This window comes from Thamnophis elegans, chromosome 11, assembly GCF_009769535.1.
Source record: "Thamnophis elegans isolate rThaEle1 chromosome 11, rThaEle1.pri, whole genome shotgun sequence".
Taxonomy (NCBI): Eukaryota; Metazoa; Chordata; class Lepidosauria; order Squamata; family Colubridae; genus Thamnophis; species Thamnophis elegans.
The window spans coordinates 19,334,583-19,360,963 of record NC_045551.1 but is presented as its reverse complement, the minus strand read 5'-3'; the positions used below and the strand labels follow the sequence as shown (position 1 = coordinate 19,360,963).

The following is a 26,381-nucleotide window of genomic DNA, read 5'->3' as shown; positions in this document are numbered from 1 at the left end:
CTTGATGTGTTTTAACAATAGTTAAATGGGTTTAGTCTGGCCCTTCTACATAGCACACAAGTCCCCCCCTCCCACACAAGATAAAGCTCCTTGGTGGGATGAGGATGATGCTACAATGATTTATTATTGTTGTTGTTGTTATTGTTATTATTATTATAGATTTAAATCTTCAATTCAATTTATAGTCTGATATTGGTAAAAAACCTAACAGTTCAAGTTCTAACCAAGGACCGAAGACTTACTAAGGTAATGACGACCCGGATTGTTGGGGGCAATATGCTGACTCTGTAAACCGCTTAGAGAGGGCTGAAAGCCCTATGAAGTGGTATATAAGTCTAATTGCTATTGCTATTGTCTGAGTATATAGGCTAGGGGTGTCAACCTCGATTTCACTGAGGGCTGCATCAGGATTGTGTTTGACCTCAGAGGACCAGGAAGGGGCATGGCTGAGAACGTGGCCAGGGTGGGTATGACAGCACTCTGCCTCCTGCAGCACTCTGCCAGCCAAAATGGGGCATGGGGGTTAATTACAAAATGTGGGCTTTGCTTTGTGACATCTAGATCCAGCAAGTAAGGGGTGTGAACTGCACAGAAAATACATTTTTGTTTGGTTATGAAGAAATATCCCCAAAGTCACATGTAGACTAAATATAAACTGACTTTTAGCTATATACCTCCCCAGCAAACAGCAAATTTTGAAGCTCCAGAGGATTCATTTTAGGATGAGTAACCATAGTTTGCATGTTGGAGGTAATTAAAGGGAAATTCTGTATTTTAAAGAACATTTGAGGGAGAGGTGCAAAATAGCCCTTCTCTGCCTGAGGCTGTAGAGACCCAGCACCAATCAAAACACTTTTTGTGAAGCAACTGGTCACTACTGACAGAGTAAACCACTAGTATATGAAAATAAGAGCAAACTCCACTCCCTTCTAGTACTGATGATGTTACCTAGTTTGGTAATGAAATTTCTGCAAGAAAATCATCAAGCTCAGAGAGCACCAAAGACCTCACAGTTCAACCCCGAGCTACAAATATTCTCTTCTATCAATAAATACTTTTTGGTTAAAAGGACTGAGAACCTGCCTTATGAGATGGTTCCCAGTGGATCTCATTCTAAATTTTGATATCATATCTGTAAATAAAGAATAGAATTATAATGACTGAGTCTTTTATCCTTCATACATAAAAAAACAAATCTAAGGGATAAACAAATAAAAAAACAGATTTGAAAAAAGAAAAGGCTCAGGAAAGAAAAATAGTGAAAGTGTAAGAAAGAAAGAGGAAAAGAAGGAAAACTGAAAAAGAATGACTTCCAACTTTCTTTGGTACAGATATAAGTAAAAATATCAAACTCTTACTGTAAGATTAACATTTGTCTACATTATTTCCATAATCCCATATCTAATCATTAAAGCCCCAGATCAACTTTTAATTTCAGTTTCTCACAAAAAGTCCAGGAATGGTTCATATCGCTTTAATCACTATATGTTAAGGAAGCTACAACTGATTTAGTTAGTTGCACCAACTCTAAATAAAACAGGAATGAAAAATATTAAGCTCTAGTCTAGACTCATGGTTCTCAACTTTGGCAGCTTTAAGGTGCATGGACTTCAATTCCCAGAATTCCCCAGGCAGCATGAAGTTCACCCATCTTAAACTTGCCAAGACTGAGAAGTGCTGATCTACAGATAGGGAATTTTCTATTCCTCTTTTACTGGTTCTTACTTATTTATGAGCAATGATAATACAAAATTCTCATTCCAGTCCACCCCAGAGAAATCATAATGTAAAATCCTCACTCTCACCCCACCCCAGAGCAATAAAAATGCAAAATCCTCACTCCCACCCCATCTGGAGTAACCACAATTCCCTCACTAACATGCTTTCCACATTCTCCAGCATGCAGGGCAACAAAAGAAGACCATGGGATTACCAGTTTTTTAAAAAAGTGCAACCAGACCTTCCAACTTCTCAGGAAGAACAGATCTCATGAAATTAGAAGGGCTGATTGAACTTTTTTTGTAAGTGGTAGTCACATGGGCTTCTTTTGTTGCCCTGCATGTCAGAGAACGGAGCTGGAAATCAGGTTAGTGAGGGAATTGTGGTTGCTGCAGGATTTTGCAGGAGGCTGTCCAGGCCAAAAACAGCTGTGGGGAGTGGGGTACAGGTGCTCCCCGTGCCCCATTTTTGTTAGCAGAGGCATCACAGTCCGCTCCTTTGCTATTTCCAGCCCAGCCACGCAGGCCAGATCTAAGCACATCGTGGACCAAATGCGGCCCATGAGCCTTGACACCCTAATATAGCCAGTTCTGAGTAAGGTGGTTTTTTTTTTCAAAGTCAGACTATTCGAGTCTGGTAAATTCAAAATTTCCATGTATCTAAGTAACCCTTTGGCTATTGCTCCAAGAACTCCTATTACTATTGTTTTTTATTATTACTATTAATTTTAAAAATATTGATCATTGCACAGTCAGCCAGATGTTCTGATTGAGTTTGCCATTTTTGTGTACGTATCGCATCCTTACTAAAGACCTGGGATAGGCAGATTTGGATGTTTGATGGTGTTACAGACATCATTAGAGGATGGAAGCTGTTCCAAGTAAAGCTGCCTTCTGCAATTGACTGATGGTAAATTTGTCAATGCCAGTTGTGTTCAAGTGGTGCTCCAGTTGTTTTGCACCCAAGGCACCTATTATTATTGGTACTACCCTTGCTTGCATTTGCCACAGTCATTCTATTTCTACTTGTAGGGCTTTGTATTTTGTTATCTTCTCAAATTCTCTCTCTTCTGTTCTGCTGTCTCTAGACAGTCACATCCACTATCCAGACTTTTTTGTCTTTCTTAATGACAATTGTTAAAAATCATTATTATTGTTGTTACTGTTATTATTATTATCCTGTGCTAAGCATATTGGGCTACAAGCAAAGTGCACCATTTTCAGTCAGCAACTACAGCCTCTGCATCCTTCCATTTAAGGCTGATGTTTTTAAAGTTGGTTTTTCAGATCTTCCTGAAATGTTTGGTGCCAGGTTTTTTGTTGTTAATCAGACTTCCTCTTTTTCTCCATCTGGTGGTATTCAATTGATTGCAGTCTTTACTGGACATTGCTCACAAATGGGGAGCATGTGTCTTATCAAAATGCATTCTGTGTTCTATCACTATCTCAGAGAGACTTGGTAATTACCTCCTCAAAATCCCACTGCATTCCTCAACGTGGTGAGGGAGTGAACTACATGGGATGAAATAATATCCCATGTAGGAAAATTGCAGGGACAAGGGTATCAGGCTTGCAACCCAGTGTCATGAAAATTCTTGCAACAAAAACTTTAAGTGAAATCCTGACTCAACACATTCAGTTCCAAGTTTAATTTGAATGTGTTTTTCTGAAAGAGTTCTAGAATTTGATTCAAATTCTCTGCTAGCATTATGTGCATACCTTTGTGAGCACTGATAAAAGCATCTGTGAAAATAATATTTCCCATTACCTGCATGGCAATTACTACATATAGGGAATATATGTATCTGTGCCACTAGTTTTCCCCAAAATATAGCACAATGGAAAGCAGAGATTCTTCTATGGCTTAACCTGAAGAAGCCACAGAGGGAAAAGGTGTTCTTTGAAGTATAAACTGTAGTCTTTGCCTACTGATTCAATAGGATCCAGTACAGGAGTGGGTTTTGGCAGTCACTACTGCTGGTTTGCTCATGGGCATGCCATGTGCGCTTTGCATGCATGTGTGCACTCAATGCGCGCTGTGTGCGCATGCGCAGTACAATAAAAATTGTTCTGTGCATGCAAAAAACAAGATGGCAGGGCCTATGGCACCACCTGGAAAACCAGTTCGGGGGTTTGGCAGGCCTGGGATGCTGCCGGTTCAAGCGACCTAGGCCACCCAACCACTACCGGTTCAGCCGAACCGGTCCGAACTGGTAGGAACCCACCACTGATCCAATAGGATTAAAACGTTTAAACATAGGGTTTGATCTGTCAAAGCAGTTTGAAAAGACAGACATTTGAACTGTATCCAGGCATGGACATTTTGATAGCATTAAGACAACTTGCTATTTAAAGAGGAATGCAAATAATATCAAAGGATCAGTGTTTTCTGTATAACTTGTCATATATTCCATTCTGTAACATTCAGAGTCTGCAATACACCACATAGTTTGATTCAAACTACAATACAATATTTACTTAGTACTACAGCATTAAGATATTACAAATACGATACGTAAAAATTTGTTATGGATCATATACCTAAGGATAAGATATATGCAGTATTTATAGAAGCAAAGGAAAATTAAAAGAAATTATAGATTCTTAGTCTGGATTCATTATATTTTTCAACATCTTAATTTCTGAATATTCAATTCATTATATAAAATGTTGCACCTTGTAAATAAAGAAAAATACATGCTCTGAACCATCAGATCACCACACCTGTATCTCAAGCATAGCTTGCAATTTCTTTTCTGCTTTTCTCTCAGTTTGCATTCTTCTTCAGCTCTTTTTCTTATTTCATCTTCTGCTTTTCTTTTTGTTAATTCCTCTTCGAATTTCCTTTCCTCTTTCTTTTATGATCCTTATTTTCCAATAGAGTCCTCTCTTCCTCTGCTTTTCTTTTCAGCTCTTCTTTTTCTAGCCTTCAAACACCACAATATATTGTTGGGAGTACATTTATGTTCTTTTCTATTAAATATTTATATCATTAAAAACCGGCTCCAAATAACAAGATAATAGAATTTGAAGAGGATAAAGAGAAGTGTTGCATATTTCTAATTAAATAGGTGATGCATATACCTTAACTTGCACATGTCAGCCCCATAACTAAGAACTTATAGTTATTATAGTTATTATACCTTATAGTTATAGTTATTATACCTTTCAAGATTTTGCCTTTCTTGCATTTCCTTTTCTTGTTCTTTCTGAAGTCGAGCCTGACGTCTCTTCTCTGCTAGAATTCTAGTTGCTTCTTCAGCATCAGTAGTCCCTGCTACATGTTTCCCTAAAAAATGTTCTTGAATTGAATATTAGTCTGTAGACAGGAAACAAGTTATGTGCAGTAGAAAGGCACACAATATTACTCTGATGGCTGAATTTTATAGTCAATGAAACTACAGAAATATGTGTTATAATATTATAAATACATATTCTTGATTTTAATTAATGTTAATCCCTTCGATGCTATCTTCATAGTTTACCTTCCTTAACAGGATTCTGTGAATAATTTCTAAGGGATACAATACAAAATCATTGTTGATGATAAAGTTTAAATTAACACCCCCTCCCCCAAATATTAGTGACAGAAGTAATCATGTAAAATAATAGTCAGCTGAACTAACGTATAACAAAGAATTGTTTTAGAAGCAAAAGTAAAAGGGGGCGGATCTGATATTGTGGTGACATGATGCATCTCCATGGGGCTCCGTGGAATCATGCCAAATTTGACCTGCTAGGAGGTTCCAAGGGACCCAAATCATCTTGGAGGAATGATGAAGACAGAGAGGACACTCGTCGATCACAAGGAGACTGCAAACTCCTTGTTTGATTTGGAGGAAGCTCTCAATCCAGCAGGAAGAAAAAGATTGCCATTGCATGCCTTACCAGAGCTGTGACAGCCTAACTAGCAAGCATAGAATCTGAGGAACAGTGTGATCTATCTGAATGAGATTTTTCCAACTCCTGTTGTGGAACTTGTCCTTTTAAAGTAACCCTGGGTGAAAGTGGGACTCAAAGAAGAGGAGGTAGAAATGTTTGTTTTCCACCCAAGAATAGTGGCGAGAAAACCTGACATAACTAAAAATGAACAATGGATGCAGATAATAGAAGAGAAATCAGAACAAACAGAGAAGAGTAATTACGTTAGAGATGATAAAGCTGAATACTTTTTGAGGTTCCAGAACATTTAGGATGAAAAGGGAAAACGTTGCAGAGATAATGACAGAATTGTTGGTGATGCCTCAAAGTTCAACCATACAGGCTCATAAATCATCAGAAGAAAAATTCAAAAAGGAAGGAAAAATAAAATAGTTCCTTGTTGTTTCCCAGCTTCTATTTATTTTCTGTTTATATACTTGCTGGGATGTACAAAACAAGAGATAGTTGCTGGGATGTATGAAATATTTAGAGTATATACAAGATATGCGTCAAGAAATAAACTTCCTGGAACTTCCTTCCAAATAAACATATGAGATTTACTAAGAAGGCATTAAGAACAGAGATACTTCAAAGAGCAAAATATAACCTATTGAACTACAAAGAAAAAGAAATAATAGTTCTGAAACAGATCCCCGAAAAAATAAAATACACAAAAAACAATACCAATTTCTGACAAGACAATTAATTAAGCATGAAGTAGATTTTAGAGGGCTGGTACCTGAGGGAATACTAGTGACATGGATGAATCAAAGGCATAGATAGGATACTATAGAGAAGCAGAGCAATTTTGATGAGCAATTTGGATCAGTGACGTGCAGTCAGGTGAGGCATGTGAGGCACAGCCTCACCTTTCATCATGAAAAGAAAAAAAATGTAAAAGGAAAAAATAAAGTTATTTTCCATTTAACTTCACCAGTTTTACATTATTTGGTATTAAAATTGCAGAATTTTCACATTTACCATTCAACTAGTCAGGCGAGAGCTTGTGGTGAGGCTGCAGCGAGGCTGGAGGGAAGGACCCTGGCTCCCTTGTGCTCTGCCTCCCCAAGTGTAGTTTGATTGTAGGCAGAGCCACATTGTCTTTTCAAACCTGTAATCAGTGAAGATGGGCTGGATTTTTACATAGTGGATCCTTCTGGGGCTGGGGGAAAAGTGTGTGTGCTACAGCATGGCTGTTTGCCTGGCTTCCTGCTTCCTCCTGTGTCTCCTCAATGCTCGCTGGTGCTCCCCGCTCCCAAGTGGCCTCCATCCAGTTCTCTCCTCTCTCAGCACACAAGACACAGCTGGATAAACTATATAAAAAATCCAGCCCGATTCACTGATTACAAGTTTGAAAGGCACATGGCTCCTCTGCAATTAAACTACACTTGATAAAGGAGATAACAAACGAGCACAAAGGATACCACAGGAGGAGGGCAGGAAGCCAAGCAAAGAGCCAAGTTATAGCACACACACTTTCCCCCAGCCTCTTTCTTTTGGAAGGCTCGATCAGCTTCCCTCTGGATTCTCTGCCTCTCCTCTCACCGCAGCCTGCCCAGAGAGGTGAGTGGGTGAGCTTTATTGCGTTCCAGGCATTTCCCACCAGACAGCAGGCCTGCATTTGCAATGGGGGAGGTGTTGAGGAAGGCAGTGGGGGGATGGTGGGATGGCAGAGGAGCTGCTTTCAAGCTATTGGAAAAGATATCCAATCCAAGTTGGATTGGTTATCTTTTCCATGGCTTGAAAGCAGCGTGTGTGTGTGTGTGTGTGTGTGTGTGTGTGTTTGAGAGAAAGTGAGAGAGGGAAGGGTGTAGGAGAAATCGTCCAATCCAACTTCTGTGTGTGTGTGTTTGAGAGAGGTGGAAGGGAGGGAGAGAGGGAGGAAGGAGGGGAAGGGAGAGAAAAAGAAAAAGAAAGAAGGGAAACTTCTTTTGCAAAGGAGAAAAACAAATTCTGTCGCTTTAAATCGGAACTGAGCATGCCTGGCTGTGGAATTCTGGGAGTTGAAGTCCACAAGTCTTAATAATTTTAAATTGAAATGGTGCAGGAAAGAACAAATTGGTTATATGGTTATATGTTATATGGTTTTATGTTTTTGAAGTTTTGGGGTTTGTGCAATATGAGGATTGTGTTTCTAATAGGCTTGTGAATGGAGCCAAACATTCTCTAGGGTCATTATCTCATTATCTCTATCTGGCAGGCATGTGGAATGAGCCTCAGGCAGGTTTCTTTGTTAGCAGAAAGAAAGAAGAACAGCACAACAATTAGGGTTAGAAGGCTACTAGGGAGGTCATCTAGTCCAACTCCCTGCTGCAGCAGGAAACCTTGCATTGTATGGATTATTTTGGTGCCTCTAACAGAGAAGAAAATTGCCAGAAAGGATAAATAGTTTACTAGACAAGGCGGCCATGCAGAGGAAAGCAGAGATAGTCCTTGACTTACGACTAACGATTGAGCCCAAAATTTTTGGTTGCTAAGCAAGAGCGTTGTTAATGGGCTTCACCACATTTTAACCCAATCCATAACATCACCTGGTGAGTGACATCAAGTTGGCCACTCCCACCCCATCACATGACTGCCAAGCTACTCCCACAAAACAGGGCCACACCTACAGAATAGATTCTAAAAAAATTGAAACCCACCCACTGCGTCAGTGCCTCACCACCATAAACCTCACAGCACGTCACTGATTTGGATCATATAAGGAAAAAGAAAGAGAGAGGAAATAGATGACGAAACAGAAGGAGCATCAGGAGAATGCAACACACAACAAAAAAGATGAAACAGAATTAAAGGAAAGAGGAGAATGAGAAAGTGCAAAGATAAAAGAACAGAGAGAAGTAAGAGCAACTAGTATAACAAGACCTATCTACAAATGAAACTATGGAAGATGAAATCAAACTGCTGTCAATCAATATAAATAGACAGAATTCTCCTATAAAAAGGAAAAGGACTTTTTAACAATTAGGAAAGCTAAAAATAGATCTTATTTGTCTCCAAGAGGTCCATATCAAAAACAACATAAAATTATTAGAATATCCTAAAATTGGAATATTATACTCCTCATTAGCCGGGCAAAAAAAAGAGGTGTGGCTCTATATCAGTGATGGTGAACACTTTTTGGCTCACGTGCCAAAAGTGGGGGGAGTGCGGGGGTGTGTGTCATGCATGGGCATGCCGCACCCATGCTATGTGCATAATCCCAGCATGCATGCGCGCACGACCAGCGTTCCCCCCTGTTTTTGACATGCTTTCTTTGCCCTCTCCAGGCTCTAAAGACTTTATAGGAACATGGGAGGGTGAAACCACCCTCCCCTGCACCCACCTGGAGGCCCTCCGGAGCCTTCAAGAGGCTTCCCTGAAGGCTCCAGAGGGCAAAAAACAACCTTAAGAGCAAATTGGAAGTGACTCTGGTTTGCCCATAGGGGTCGTTTTTGCCCTCCAAAGCCTTCAGGGAAGCCTCCTGAAGCTCCAGAGGGCTAAAACTGGCCCTATGAGGAAACTGGTTTGCCCATGGGCCAGTTTTTCGTGCTGCGGAGGCTTCAAGGATGCTTCCGGAGGATGAAAAATGGCCTCAAAAGAAGGCCAAAGTCAGCTGGCCAGTACGCACTGGCCAGCTGACATGGCAACGCCTCATGTGCCCTGACAAATGGGTCTGCATGCCACCTGTGGCACGCATGCCATAGGTCGCAATCACGGCCCTATATATTAAAGAAACATAAAAGCAAGACAATTTTTTGCAGATGAAGAGGGGAGAATCTTGATGGTGAAGGTAACAATGAACTATAAGCAAATACTTTTGGTAGCAATATATGCACCAAATAATAAACAAGAACTTTTTATGAAAAATTACACAAGAAAATTATAGAATTGGAATATGAAAATATTTCTGTGATAGGAGATTTTAACGCAATTGTAGACACAGAATTTGATTATAACAGCAGTAAAGCAAGTAAAAAAGCTAGAAATATGCTTCCAAAAACTTTCTTTAAAATGGCAGAAGAAATAGGTATCCAAGATGTATGGAAAGAGAAAAATCCTAAAATAAATCAATACTCATTTTATCAAATAGACATATGTCTTGGTCAAGAATAGATATGATATGGATTGTCACCAAGGTAAGGTCAAATGTGCACGAAATAGAAATAGAAGCAAGCACTTGGGCAGATCATAATCCAATTGCAGTTAAGTGGAAAGGACAAAAGAGAAAATGGAGATGGACATTGAAACCATTCAATATTAAAAGATAAGGAATTTATACGAAGTATGGAAAAAGAAATGGACTTCTTTTTTTACAAAGAGAATAGGAAGGATAAACCTCATTACAAAATGTATGGCACACTGCTAAGGCATATAGTCGTGGAATAGCTATAACATATACAGGGGAAAAAACAAGAAAAAGAAACAAAATCTAAAAGCGTTAGTAGAAGAACAAAAGAGAGTGGGAATTAGAAGTATAGAAAGAACCAAGCAAAAAGACTTTAAAAAAATCAAATGGAACTAATAAAACATAAAATTGAAACTACTAGATAAAGAAGAATTGGCACAAAAAAGTCACAAATGCTAAACAGAATTTCTTTGAAATGCGAATAAATCAAGAAGATGGTTGGCATATAATTGAAAACCAAAAAAGAGAAGAAACTGATACATAGATGGGTAAATGAGAAAGGAACTTTACATGTCCAAAATGAGGACAAAAATAATAATAATAATAATAATAATAATAATATAATAACAACAACAACACCAACAACAACAACAACAACACACACAACAACAACTCCGCCGTTGCCGGTCCCAAGCCCGGATGAGAAAGGAGGAGGGTGGGGGTCAGGTTGGCATCTGGTCCCGTAAAAAAAAAAACGCAACCCATACAATATGGTGAAAAAAACAAATAAGAATTCCATACCGCATCGGTCGTCGCGCGGGTTAACAAGGGCCGCGGCGGATGTTGGGGTCCCTGGACATCCGTCGACAAGTGGGCTACAAGTGGACCAGCCAACAAAATGACAAAAATATAGTGCAGATGAAAACCGTGCCATAATGGCCTGTTACTACAATTCAGAGTCAGAAAAAGAGGCTATTTAAAGCGAATGTATGAATTATGGAAACAACAATATCCAGATTCAAATGTTAGTGAACAACCGACTAGCAGATCAAAGGCGATTTATTATATGGAATAAAGTGTTTAGTGAAGTTGAACTTGAGGAAATTCAGGCCAAATTGCAAAACCAAAAAAAACTATCACAAGCAGAAATAACTGATATTCAAGACACAACTAAAGACATTATAGTAGAACTCCCAGAAGAAGCTCTCGGGGAGGAAATAACACTACCCACCACTAGAAACCAGTTTATCACTGAACCAACTGATGAACTAACTCAAAAAACAAAAAGAATTGAAGGATAAGATCATGGAGCATTGTCTGCTTAATGAGGAAAGGCAACGTTTACCATCACTAAAAACTGTGCCTAAGAAAATTTTGGCCCCTATCATGAAATGGTTAATGCAGTGTTTTCAACAATTGAACCGGGATCCATCTTGGAAACAAACCAGTTAATGTACAGCGCAGCTGCAATAGTCACTAATGAACTGGCATTAAAATTAAAGTACCTAGTCACACAACAGAAAAAGCATCAAAGCCAAAGTGGAAAATCCGTTTAGAACAAAAAATAAAAAAATTAAGGGGAGATGCTAGTAACTTAAAGAACATGCATGAGCAACGGCTTAAAAACAACAAAAATCATAGATCGGCTAATCAGAAGCTGTAGAGATTGTAAAACAGCAGATAACAGCAACCGCTAGAAAAATTGAAAGATATGAGGCACGAATCATCAATATAAACAAAATCAGCAATTTCGATCAGACCAACGGCGTTTTTATCAAAGTCTTAATGTGAATGGTGACACCAAAAGTGAAAAACCAGAAAAACAGGCCACAGTTGAATTCTGGAAAGAATTGTGGGAAAATGCAAAGGACTACAACAAGGAAGCAAAGTGGATACATGACTTTGAGAAAAGCATTGGCAACAAACAAATGCAAGTATTAGAAATAACAACTGAGATGGTCAAAAATCGAGTTAAAAAGGTAAAGAATTGGACATCACCGGAAAGGACCATTACATGGTTTCTGGCTCAAACATCTGACCAGTTTACATGCAATATTGGCCAGGCAACTGAATGAAATTTTACAAAAGGGCCAAATTGATGAATGGTTGACAACTGGAAAAACATACTTGATTCAGAAAGATGCAACTAAAGGAACAACACCTGAAAACTACAGACCTATATAACATGCTTGCCAACAACCTTCAAATTACTCACAGGCATTATTGCAGATAACATGATGGATTATTTGGAAACAAACAACATCTTGCCAGTAGAGCAAAAAGGCAACAAAGAAGGAGCAGGGGCACAAAAGATCAGCTTCTAATTGATAAAATGATATTAGAAAATTGTAAGAACAGAAAAACGAACTTGAATATGGTCTGGATTGATTACAAAAAGGCATTTGACTCACTGCCACATAGTTGGATCATAAAATGCTTAGAAACAACTGGCATTAGCAAAAATATTACATCCTTTACTGAAAAGGCAATGAAACAATGGAGAACTGAGTTGGCAGTAGGGAATGAGAGCTACGGAATGGTTAATATCAAGCGAGGAATTTTCCAGGTGATTCACTTTCACCTCTTCTCTTCATCATCGCAATGATCCCACTATCAGTAATCTTAAAAAAAATGAAATTAGGCTACCAAACAGCCAAAGAAGCTGAAAAAATTTCACATTTACTATATATGGATGATTTGAAACTCTATGGAAAGTTAGAAATAGAAATCCAATCATTGACAAACACAGTCCGATTATTCAGCACTGATATTTCAATGCAGTTTGGCATGGGAAAATGCACCACTGTATCCATAAAAAGGGGCAAAATCACTGCATGTGAGGGAATTGAAATGCCCAATGGCCAATTAATTAAATGCAAAGAAAATGAAGCCTACAAATACTTAGGCATTCTGCAGTTGGATAACATCAAGCATGGAGAAGTAAAAACTATTGTCAGGCGAGAGTACACCAACAGAGTTAGGAAAATTTTGAAATCTAAATTGAATGGTGGAAATACAATCAACGCCATAAATACCTGGGCAATACCAGTTATAAGATACACAGCTGGTATAGTTAACTGGACACAAGCTGATTTAGACCTTTTGGACCGAAAAACCAGGAAACTAATGACAATGCACTACAGTTTACATCCACGTGGTGATACTGATAGACTGTACCTGCCACAAAAATCAGGTGGCAGAGGATTATTACAAGTGAAGCGAACAGTTGAAGAAGAAAAACATGCACTGGCTGATTATTTAAAAGAAAGTCAAGAACATCTATTAATCGAAGTAAAAAACAAACATCTACTGAAGGCCCAACAGACGAAACAAGAATACAGAAAAGATGTCATAAAATCAAGAATGGAGAGTTGGCAGAACAAAGCACTGCATGGCCAATTTCTGGAAAAAATAAAAGATAAAGTGGACAGTGAACAAACTTGGTTATGGTTAAAACAGGTACATTAAAGAAAGAAACAGAGTCACTAATCCTGGCTGCGCAAGAACAAGCTATCCGCACAAATGCCATTAAGGCCAAAATCGAAAAATCCTCTGATGATGCCAAATGCAGACTTGCAAAGAAGCTGATGAAACTGTTGATCACATACTCAGCTGCTGTAAAAAAAATCGCGCAGACTGATTATAAATTGCGGCACAATTCAGTAGCACAAATGATCCATTGGAATTTGTGCAAAAATTATAATATTAAAACAGCAACAAACTGGTGGGAACATCAGCCTGAAAAAGTCACCGAAAATCAGATGGTCAGATCTTGTGGGATTTCCGTATACAAACCGACAAAATACTGGCGCATAATACACCAGACATCACACTGGTTGAGAAAAATAAGGTCACAATCATAGACATCGCAATACCAGGTGATAGCAGGGTCGCCGAGAAGGAACATGAAAAAATCGCAAGATACCAGGACTTAAAAATCGAAATTCAACGACTATGGCACAAACCAGCAGTGATAATTCCAGTGGTAATTGGCACACTGGGTGCTATACCAAAAGCACTGGAATTACATTTAAAACAGTTAAAAATTGACAAAATCACCATCAGTCAAATGCAAAAAGCCGCACTGCTTGGATCTGCACGCATATTAGGAAAATACGTTACGACGTCCTAGGCCCCTGGGTGGGGCCCGACTAGTAACCAATGCCAAATCTGGCGAAACAACTGGCCGCTGTGATACAATTGTATAATAATAATAATAATAATAATAATAATAATAATAATAATAATAATAATAATAATAACGACGACTATGAATTGGACATCACCTGGAAAGGACCAATTACATGGTTTCTGGCTCAAATATCTGACCAGTTTACATGCAATATTGGCCAGGCAACTGAATGAAATTTTACAAAAGGGCCAAATTGATGAATGGTTGACAACTGGAAAAACATACTTGATTCAGAAAGATCCAACTAAAGGAACAACACCTGAAAACTATAGACCAATAACATGCTTGCCAACAACCTTCAAATTACTCACAGGCATTATTGCAGATAACATGATGGATTATTTGGAAACAAACAACATCTTGCCAGTAGAGCAAAAAGGCAACAAAAGAAGGAGCAGGGGCACAAAAGATCAGCTTCTAATTGATAAAATGATATTAGAAAATTGTAAGAACAGAAAAAACGAACTTGAATATGGTCTGGATTGATTACAAAAAGGCATTTGACTCACTGCCACATAGTTGGATCATAAAATGCTTAGAAACAACTGGCATTAGCAAAAATATTACATCCTTTACTGAAAAGGCAATGAAACAATGGAGAACTGAGTTGGCAGTAGGGAATGAGAGCTACGGAATGGTTAATATCAAGCGAGGAATTTTCCAGGGTGATTCACTTTCACCTCTTCTCTTCATCATCGCAATGATCCCACTATCAGTAATCTTTAAAAAAATGAAATTAGGCTACCAAACAGCCAAAAAAGCTGAAAAAATTTTGCATTTACTATATATGGATGATTTGAAACTCTATGGAAAGTCAGAAATAGAAATCCAATCATTGACAAATACAGTCCGAGTATTCAGCACCGATATTTCAATGCAGTTTGGCATGGAAAAATGCGCCACTGTATCCATAAAAAGGGGCAAAATCACTGCATCTGAAGGAGTTGAAATGCCCAATGGCCAACTAATTAAATGCAAAGAAAATGAAGCCTACAAATACTTAGGCATTCTGCAGTTGGATAACATCAAGCATGGAGAAGTAAAAACTATTGTCAGACGAGAGTACACCAACAGAGTTAGGAAAATTTTGAAATCTAAATTTAATGGTGGAAATACAATCAAAGCCATAAATACCTGGGCAATACCAGTTATAAGATACACAGCTGGCATAGTTAACTGGACACAAGCTGATTTGGACCTTTTGGACCGAAAAACCAGGAAACTAATGACAATGCACTACAGTTTACATCCACGTGGTGATACTGATAGACTATATCTGCCCCGAAAATCAGGTGGCAGAGGATTATTACAAGTGAAGCAAACAGTTGAAGAAGAAAAACATGCACTGGCTGATTATTTAAAAGAAAGTCAAGAACATCTATTAATCGAAGTAAAGAACAAAAATCTACTGAAGGCCCAACAGACAAAACAAGAATACAGAAAAGATGTGATAAAATCAAGAATGGAGAGTTGGCAGAACAAAGCACTGCATGGTCAATTTCTGGAAAAAATAAAAGATAAAGTGGACAGTGAACAAACTTGGTTATGGTTAAAAACAGGTACATTAAAGAAAGAAACAGAGTCACTAATCCTGGCTGCGCAAGAACAAGCTATCCGCACAAATGCCATTAAGGCCAAAATCGAAAAATCCTCTGATGATGCCAAATGCAGACTTTGCAAAGAAGCTGACGAAACTGTTGATCACATACTCAGCTGCTGTAAAAAAATCGCGCAGACTGATTATAAATTGCGGCACAATTCAGTAGCACAAATGATCCATTGGAATTTGTGCAAAAATTATAATATTAAAACAGCAACAAACTGGTGGGAACATCAGCCTGAAAAAGTCACAGAAAATCAGACGGTCAAGATCTTGTGGGATTTCCGTATACAAACCGACAAAATACTGGCGCATAATACACCAGACATCACACTGGTTGAGAAAAATAAGGTCACAATCATAGACATTGCAATACCAGGTGATAGCAGGGTCGCCGAGAAGGAACATGAAAAAATCGCAAGATACCAGGACTTAAAAATCGAAATTCAACGACTATGGCACAAACCAGCAGTGGTAATTCCAGTGGTAATTGGCACACTGGGTGCTATTCCAAAAGCACTGGAATTACATTTAAAACAGTTAAAAATTGACAAAATCACCATCAGTCAAATGCAAAAAGCCGCACTGCTTGGATCTGCACGCATATTAGGAAAATACGTTACGACGTCCTAGGCCCCTGGGTGGGGCCCGACTAGTAACCAATGCCAAATCCGGCGAAACAACTGGCCGCTGTGATACAATTGTATAATGACTATTATGCAAAACTGTATGAGTAAGAGAGAAAGTTTCAGAAGACGAAACTAAACAATATTTGGAAAAAGCAGAATTACCTAAAGTACCAGAAACAGTGAAAGCTATGTTAAATGAACGAATATCAATGATGGAATTGTCAGAAGCGATTAAGAGACAAAAGAGCAATAAAACACCAGAACCAGGTGGGCTACTGGTAAAATTTTATAAATATTTACAGGTGAAACTCAAAAAATTAGAATATCGTGCAAAAGTTCATTTATTTCAGTAACGCAACTTAAAAGGTGAAACTAATGTATGAGATAGACTCATTACATGCAAGATGCTTAAGGATAAATCTGTAAAATGTTGGAAATGCCAGCAGGCACCTGGTTCATACTATCATATGTGGTGGACATGCCAAAAAGCGAAAAAATATTGGACAAAAATACATACGGCTGTAAAAAATGATAAAACAACATATAGATTTGAAACCAGAGACATTTTGGTGGGCATTTTACCTGACAAATATAATAAAAGGAATGAATGTTTGATTCTTAAGGGACATGGTGGCTCAGTGGCTAAGACGCTGAGCTTGTCGATCAAAAAGGTCAGCAGTTTGGTGGTTTGAATCCCTAGCGCCACATAATGGAGTGAGCTCCCATTAGTTCTCCCAGCTTCTGCCAACTTAGCAGTTCGAAACATGTTTAAACGCAAGTAGAAAAATAGGAACCACCTTTGGTGGGAAGGTAACAGCATTCCGTGCGTCTTTGGCGTTTAGTCATGCTGGCCACATGACCACGGAGATGTCTTCGGACAGTGCTGCTCTTCGACTTTGAAACGGAGATGAGCACCCCCCCCCCCTAGAGTCAGGAACGACTAGCACATTGTGCGCGGGGAGCCTTTACCTTACATTTGATTTTACATGTACTAACTGCAGCTATAATAGTATTTGCATAAGTGGAAAAGTGAAGAGATCCCAACAGACAAAAAAGTGATTAAAAATTTTTTAGAATGTGCAGAAATGGATAGGCCAACACTTATAATTAGGAAAAGAAAGAAACTGAATATTTTTTGACTTGGGACTTATTTTATCAATGGTTAGCTAACAAAAACATGAGCTAGAAACAGGAAAGTATATGGAAGGATCAGTGATAAGGTATGTTAAATTGGTTAAACAAATATTGTTATTATTAATAATAATACTATTATAACTGATACTAATGCAATGAATACTGCTATAAACACTTTGACTATCGTTTACTATAATGATTTGTACCCAGACAACACACTGTTCAATTGAAATTGGATTTTTTGTATATCATAAAATAAAATAAAAACTTATAAAAAAAAGAAGGAAGTGCAAATAAATGAGAATCTACCTTCAGTGTTCTCAATTTTTCCTATAGAAGATTTTTCGGCTCTAGACTGATTTACAACTTCAGCTGGTGATGCTTTTGTTCTTTGACTAATATTCTCCCGCTGGCTGTCTTTAACTTTTGCTGTTCTTTTTTTAGGACTTTCTTGGTTCAAGTTTGAAGTTGTACGATTTTTCATAGGAGAAGCTGGATATGTTTTATTAGTTTTGGGAGACTGTGGATAAGTCTTTGAGACTGACCTAAAATATAGATTTCAAATAATTCAGTTATGCCTTATAAAACAAAATCAAACCAATAGTAATTAGTCATAGCCTTGGCTATTTTTTCAGTCTTTTATATCAGGTTATGAATGAAATATTAAGCTATAAAATAACACAAGGGAAGATAGAATTGAATTGGTTTTGTATTTTTTTTACAAAAAGACAATATAGAATAGATGCTGTCAGTTTATATAAAATGGAATGAAAAACAATTAACTTAAGAACAGATAGCCCTTAGCAGCAATAGCAAATAGACTTATATGCCACATTATAGTGCTTTATAGCCCTCTCTAAGTGGTTTATAGAGTCAGCATATTGCCCCCAACAATCTGAGTCCTCATTTTATCCACCTCAGAAGGATGGAAGGCTGAGTCAACCTTGAGCCTGGTGAGATTTGAACTGCCAAATAGCAGTCAGCTGGCAGTCAGCAGAAGTAGCCTTTAACCACTGCGCCACTGAGGCTCATAAATAAAACAATATTACTGGTACAATGTCATAAAACAATTTTGCTATACCATTACCATCATTAACAAAAGCAATAATCTAAAGATATAATGATTGAATTTGTGACAGATATACAATTTTGGGGTTTATATCCATATAGTTATAAAATTTCTTTAAATGTAATTTGTGGGGGGATGCAGTCTGATAATTAGATATTTCAGATGAAAACATTGCTGAATATATTGAAAGTCCTGGACATCTAACTTTAACTCAAAACAGTTTTGATAAGTGGCAACCATTTAAATCCAAAATGAGCCACAAGATAAATTCTTGGATTACTCTTGTAAACTAGTTTTAGAAGTGTATTAGTATTTTTCTATTAATATATATAAAACAAGACTCAGCTCCAATATTAAATAAATACATACAAACACACCCAGTCCTTTTTATTATCTATCATTTATTGATAGCAGAGTTGGAAGAGACCGTGTGTTGGAGCATTTACAACTTCTGGAGGCAAATTGTTCCACTGATTAATTGTTCTGTCAGGAAATTTCTCCTTAATTCTAAATTGCTTCTCTCCTTGATTAGTTTTTACCCATTGCTTCTTGTCCTACCCTCAGGTGCTTTGGAGAATAGCTTGACTCCCTCTTCTTTGTGACAGCCCTGAGATATTAGAACATTGCTACCATATCACCCCTAGACCGTCTTTTCATCAGACTAGACATACCCAGTTCCAGCAACCGTTCTTTATATGCTTTAGCCTCCAGTCCCCTAATCATCTTTGTTGCTCTCCTCTGCACTCTTTCTAGAGCAATGGTTCCCAACCTTTTTTGGCCATGCCCCACCTAAACATCTCTAAAATCCTGATCCCCCCCCCTATAATTTTTAATTTACTCAAACAGTGAACTCTACTCACGCAGAGGAAGCATAAATGTAACTTGTTTAAACAAGGTTCAAATTGCCCCATTAAAAATCAAATTGCTCCCCTGTGGGGCATGGGCCCCACGTTGGGAACCACTATTCTAGAGTCTCAACATCTTTTTTACACTCTAGTGACTAAAATTGGATGGTTGCCATGAAAGAAAGACATATAACATGTATGTATGTATATGTGGAAACAGAGAGAAGAGAAAGAGGATAAAATATAAATATGTGGGGATGAAGCAAACTGTTTAAAATTTATTCAAAACATCTCTTATCAAAGCTATTTATGCATGTAGTAGCATTCCTAGATATTTATGTATCAATCTGTTTACATAGTTTTTAAAGAGTATATTGAAGGAAAAAATAGTGGGGGGTTCTAAAGAATTTCACAGCTAATTCATACAATCTTGGTACTGAATAAGTAATTTTCTAACTGAAGCACCATGGTCAGCTCTGCAAGTCAGTTCTGAAACTAATTCCAAGTTATATCTGTGTGGTGCCTATAAATGTCAAAAAAACATGAATTTTTACTCTTTAAGGCTAATTTCACATCTACACATTTATGCTTTGATGTAATCTCTTCAATGTAGTATAGCATAATTATCTTCTTATAATGGGATTAGTTGCAGTAATATAATTATAAGCATAATTAGGGAAGAAACCTGTGCATACAATAACCACTTCAGGAGTTTGGTACAGATCCCAAACACCTAGGTTTGGTCCAAGCAGGCATGTTCTGGCATGTAGAGAATGGGGAAAAGGCAATGTTACCTGTGATAATAGCTAAACAGGAAGGAGGAAAACAGCACAGGAAAATCAGGAGCAAGAGTGAACCACTGCTGGGCCCTTGAATGAAAGAAGCAAATGTCCAACATATCTCTTACTCTTCTCATATTATTTCTACCATTTTCCTTTCTTCACTTTAACCACAACCATGTGTCACTTCTGAATTTAAGTTAAGGACAATACAAGTAAGAATCCTATAGTTAAAAGATGTCATTAATAGAGGTGATTGTCTTCTGTCTATTCAAAGATGCAATTCCACTTTATCTCCATTGTTAATTTCAGTGCTTATATTTCTCTGATGATGATGTATCTTTTTTACTTACCACACCTTGAAGGAGAGGAAGTCTTAGTTGTTGACAAAATTGACATCTATCTCCTGAGAAATTTAGCTCTAAACCTAACTTCTCTACTCCTTTACACATTGTATATGTGTATACCTTGTATATTTTGCAGTATACATTCAAACAAAATCACGAGCAAGTTAGCAAGCTGCCACCTTTCTGATGAAATTACATATAAACAGGCTTACTAAGGGAGGAAAGCACACTGAGATGAAAACATTGAGTTACTTTTTTTGTAATATTTTTTTATAATGGGAGCCAATAAGGCTAATGCTGTCCTACAAAATTAGGTTATTGTGCTCACTTAACAGCATGGCCTCAGTCATGAGTATGCATGAGAGCAAGGATACAAGTTGATGAGAAAGTAATCAATAATTTCACATTTTGGGAGACAAGGGCAAGATTGAGAGATTGACTAAAGCAATCATGGCCATAAGAAGAAAATAAAAGAAGGCATTATTTTAAATATAATTGCTACAGCCAATGTCATTCTCAAGAAGGAAAATTTGACTTCTATCAGGTGGAATGGTGTGGAAGACCCTTGTTAAGCAAGGTGACTAAATACTTTTGGGAGTCAGGACATTCTCACTGGCAAACTCTAGGTGTTACCTCATCTAATTTGGCTTGCATTTGTAGAGCCAAAACTAGAAATAGAACTTGCATCTGCTTAATACTGCTGCTATTCTCTTAGTATAAATCTATTAAACATAAACTTGGGCAACAAGGATGCAGATCATTTCTGCAGAGATTTTCTTTTTACTCTGCATGATTAAAAACAACACACTAAAATAAAAAAATGCGTACATTTAAGCTTACTTAGAGAACAATGAGAATTTGCAAAACATTCTTACTTTGGAGTTGTGGGTGAAGCTGATTGTTTAGATACAGCTGCTGAAGATTCATATTTTTTAAAAGGAGATCCAAAACCAGATGTGACAGGTGTTGTTGATTGTTTCTTTTTCTTCTCATTCTTAAAAAAGATAATATAATTTGATAATCTGAGAACTACAATTATTCAGTATGTAGATGCAAACACAAACTTGAGCAACAAGAATGCAGATCATTTCTGCAGAGAAAAATATGTTTTACTCTGCATAATAAAAAACACACTAAAATAAAAACACCTCTTTTGATTATGTATCTTTTTTACTTACCACACCTTGAAGGAGAGGACGTCTTAGTTGTTGACAACATTGACATCTGTCCCCTGAGAAATTTAGTTCTAAATCTAACTTCTCTACTCCTTTGCCTTTACACATTGGCACACCTACCTTGTATATTTTGCAGTATACATTCAAACAAAATCTCTTAAACAACGTTATTTGATGATACTTAAGAAACATGTCTTCTGTTGCAGTTCCTGCCCTGTGGAAGAACATTCTCTCCCAAAAATTCATCAAGCTCTGAGCTTGTTCAAAATATTTCCTTAAAATCTAATTTTTAGTCTAGTCTTGGACTAGGATGGATGTGGGTTCTTTGCATGGTACATAGTTTTATTTTAGAGCTTGGTTTTGTGACATTTTATCATGCTTGGTACATTTGAAATAAAGCTCAAAATGGATTCAAATGTGCACTGATATAGAGGATTTTAAAGATCAATACTCAAATGAAACCTCTTCCTGGGAACATGACTAACTGAACACACACCCAGTGAGAGATCTCCAAAGGATTTTTCCCTGGGTGTTCTTCTTCTGCCTTCTAACTGAAGGGACTGGTATCTCATCAACTTTTATGACCCACCAGGCCAGGGTGTGTTTAAGACCCTGGGAACCCTTCAATACAGCTGTAAGTCAGCAGAGAGTTTCTGGAGTTGAACTCCAAAGTTGTCTGCATGCCAAAAACTGGGAGGGGAGTGGCTTCAATCTGTTTGGGAGTTGAAGGAGCACCTTTCAAATAGACAATAAATTATGACTTCCTATTCTTAATCACCTTCAATGATTATTATTCTATCTTAAATCAACTTAAGAGACTATTTCTAGCAACAGCCTGCTATACCTTTTTGAAGACCTGCACCATTTTAGGGATTTTTTTTAAAGAACAAAGAAGCTAAGGCAAGCCAAATAAAGAAGTGTGCTGAGAAAAAAAAAAGCTGACAGAGAAAGATAAAGATTGAAGCCATGATTTTAATTTACTATTGTAGCAACTGGTAGCTTGATCTTCTTAGCTGTGGGTGGCTAAAATCTTCTGATTCTGACTAAAAGAGGAAGCCAAGATAGCGGAGCAAAGTATTAGAGCTATATTTGAAAGGTCTCTAAATAAAATCCACCAATTTGTTGACCAATTGTTCTCTGATGATAAAAAATCCTCTCAAAGTATTTCTGAGATGCAAACATGTGGAGAATGTTACCAAATTGCAGAAGCAACTTCACAAATAGCTGAAAATGCAGAAGAGTTTATCACAGTTTTGGAAGAACCTGATATTAACTTTCATTTTTGTCTTCCTTACTATGATTCAAATGTAAACCTCTCAATACAACTAAAAGAAAAGCATATAGAAAAAAGACAAATTTGGGCCTTTTTCTTTAAAGACATTAACAAGGTTGAGGATTTTGATAAAAAGAAAGGCCTACAAGTCTTTAATACTTTCAGAGAAGAAAAATATCTTACTCCATGGAAATAAGCTGGAAGGTGAGACTTAAACTTAATGAGTTAACTGGAATCAGGATGCATTTTTCTCTGCTTGATATGTGCAAGTGAATCAAACGTTTAACCCAAAATTTGAAAATGTATTTTTTACATATTATATAATGCTTAAGTAACTCTTAAAGTAGGCAAAAACTATTGAAAATGTATTTGAGAGTACTTGTATTAAGAGAAAGTTAAAGAAAATGTATCAGTTTAAAGAAAAACTCTGTATGGTAAAAAGGATTTTTATAAAAGAAAAAAAAATCTATAAGGGTAGTTTGGAGGGAGGGAGTTAAATGCAATATTGAAGTTTAAAACCTGTATATTAAGAAGTCAAAGAATAAGATGTATTAGAAAGTTTTGATTTTTTTAAAAGTGCTTTTGTGTGTGTGTTTTTAAAAAGTTTAGTACCTTGAAAGAAAGAGGAGGGTGACCAAAAAAGAAAATCATAGGATAAAATGATATTTAACAGTATCTGATAATAGATAGCCAAGCTAAATGGGATACCGTTATGCAACATAATAATCAGAAACATTTCAATTTTATGAATGTCTAAATATCTAGTGAATAATAATAAACAAAGCAAAAAACCCCAAATACTAAGTTTACTTCAAATGCAAGAATGCTTAATATAAGGTTTCTTTCTTAACATCTTTGTTATTGCGAAATAGAAGAAAAGAAAGCAGAGATTTGTATTTGTATCTTTATCTTGGGGAAGCAAAATATAAACCAACATATAAGTTTATTTTTAAAAAGATGTAAGTAATTTTCAAACCTACCTGTGAGACTTCACTTGTACTTGCTCCCTTCATTGAATCTGACATGGAAGCAGATGCTGCTTTCTTTTTCTCCACACTTCTAGTGGGGGAAGGCTTGTAAAAAGTTTTAAGAGGGCTGGCTGGTGCTATACGAGGACAGATATGGAATACTAAAGAGTTATAGTACAATAGCAAGTTCATTAGGAGACATAGACAAAGAAAGCAAGAAATAAAGGAAAGAAGCAGCACCACTTTATTAGAAACAACCAAACACATACTTTCCCAAAACATTAATGAATTGTCTTCCCATTTTAAATAACCATGCTCAAGCAACTTAACATTAAGCGTATAAGCATTTTATTGGCAAGTGTTTAAGATCGGGATATTCAAAATTCTTCATTTTTTAATAAATTACTGCTAAAGTCAGAAACACAAATAACAACCTAAAAAATGAATACACATATAAGGTTGAAAACAGATCTATTACCCCCAGCATAATTTTAGTTATGAAACTTTCACTGGCTAGATGAATCATTTTAAGTCCTTCATTTAGTGTTAACATGGTGAACTCTATATATTTTGAACTCCCTTTATATTTTATGAATAAATTTCTAGACTGATTAAATTTACTATTTTATGGGAAGATTGTTTTAAGTAGCTAAAATATTCCTAAAGATATTGGCTTTACCTGAATCAGTATATATCTCAGAAAGCATTAAAGTACTTCTGCATCTGGCTAAAGAAGCTTGTGTGGGAGTCAATAGTCGAGAAATGATAAAGGTTTCCATTGGACTAACGTGCATGTGATGAGCTGAAGGATGGGAGCAAATGAAAAAATAAATTAAAAATAACCACTTTTAAAATGTGCAACTAAACATAAAAATAAACAAGGTATACAAAAGAAATAAACAGCAACAACAAAAAATGAAGCTAAACATATTTTAAAGTTCAAAACCTTTGATTTAATTCTTCCACAAACAATTTTTCATTGGGTAACCCACGTTAGATCTTGGTCAATCAAACAAATATATTAAATTACTGTATTAGCATCTATTAGAATTAGACATAAAATGGCAAAACACTTTAAAAATGATTGATAATTAGTTTCTTCCTGAATTGAGTTCATGAAACAATAATCAAAAGTATAATTTTATGGTCAGCCTAATATTGCCCTTACCAGAGGTGGGTTGCTCCCGGTTGGGCCCAAATCAGATGAACCGGTAGTAGCAGGAGCAGGAGGTTCCTTTAGGAGGCTTCCTTGAAGGCTCCGGAGGACTAAAAACAGCCCTACGAGCAAACCGGAAGTCCACTCCCAAACTTCCAGTTTGCCCATAGGGCTGGTTTTTTGCGCTCTGGAGGCTTCAAGGAAAGCTCCTGAAGCCTCAGGAGGGCTTCCGGAGGGATGGGGGAGGGCGTTTTCACCCTCCCCAGGCTCCTATAAAGCCTCTGGAGCCTGAGGAGGGCGAAAAATAGCTTTAAAAAGCTGAAGTCAGCTGGCCAGCACACTTATGCACTTTGTCCAGCTGACAGGGCAACGCCTCACATGCCCTGACAAATGGCTTCACGTCCTACCCGTGGCACGCATGCCATAGGTTCGCCATCCTGGTTCTACCATATGTGGTGGGAGTGCATGAAAGCTAGGACTTTTTGGCACTAGATAAGAAAGTATTTGGAAGAGATGCTAAATCAAAGGATGGAGTTGAAGTCAGAATTATTTCTACTAGGGATCACACAAAAATATGGACTATATTTAATGCTGCGTATTATAACGTCAGCAAGACTGGTTTTTGCACAAAAATGGAAACAAGAAATAATAAAAAATACTGTGTGCAGATGAACAGACTGACTCTAGAGCTCAAAGACAAGGGTGAGATGGAATATCATGAAATCTGGGACAAATGGTACAATGGTTAGAAATGAGTGGAAAAGGCTGGGGCAGAAAAACACTGAAAGAATTGGAAAATATGGTATTAAGAATGTGTGATTGGTAGGAATTGGATATGTATTTGTATGGTTAGTAATTATATAAAAGAAAGGATCAATGTATAGGTAATCTGACTGACTAAACAGACCTATGTAATGGATATATAATGTAACTGTTGTAAGATCCAATCACTATATATATGGAAATGTTTAGGCCAGAAATGTCGCACTATGTCCAATGTTTTTAATGTTTAAAAAACTTTAAAAAATTAAAGAACTTTTTTAATTTAAAAAAAAATGCAAACAATCTTGTAAATAAATGTATCATGTCCTTTATTCTTGTATCCAACAGCATCATGATGATCAAAATAAATATTAATATGAATTTTATACAAGTTTACACTCCCACAGCTGAGAGCAATGAGGAGGATTTAGAGAAGTTCTATGAAGATATAAGCAATGTATTGAAAACCGTAAAAAGTAATGATATCACAATACTCATGGGGGACTTCAATGCAAAAGTGAGAGAAGGAAGTGATGCTCCTGTAATTGAAAACTTTGGCTTAGGAACCAGAAATGGTAAAGGTGACAGATTTGTAGACTTCTGCAAGAAAACATAAGCAATATGTGATGAATACTTTTTTCAAGTTACCAAAAAGATGCCTTTACACTTGGAGATCACCATCAGATACACAAAATAATATAGTTA

The 26,381-nt window shown here is 37.0% G+C and overlaps 1 protein-coding gene across 1 annotated transcript in view; it reads right to left on the bottom strand.

The window, feature by feature from the left end:
* Positions 1–26,381, bottom strand: part of MAP7D2 (MAP7 domain containing 2) — a 108,489-nt gene that overhangs the window by 30,837 nt on the left and 51,271 nt on the right. The window contains 8 exon segments of the mRNA XM_032226834.1: positions 4,443–4,477; positions 4,480–4,572; positions 4,575–4,645; positions 4,884–5,007; positions 17,612–17,847; positions 21,218–21,336; positions 23,771–23,919; positions 24,438–24,560. Coding sequence (XP_032082725.1) covers positions 4,443–4,477; positions 4,480–4,572; positions 4,575–4,645; positions 4,884–5,007; positions 17,612–17,847; positions 21,218–21,336; positions 23,771–23,919; positions 24,438–24,560 — 950 coding nt within the window.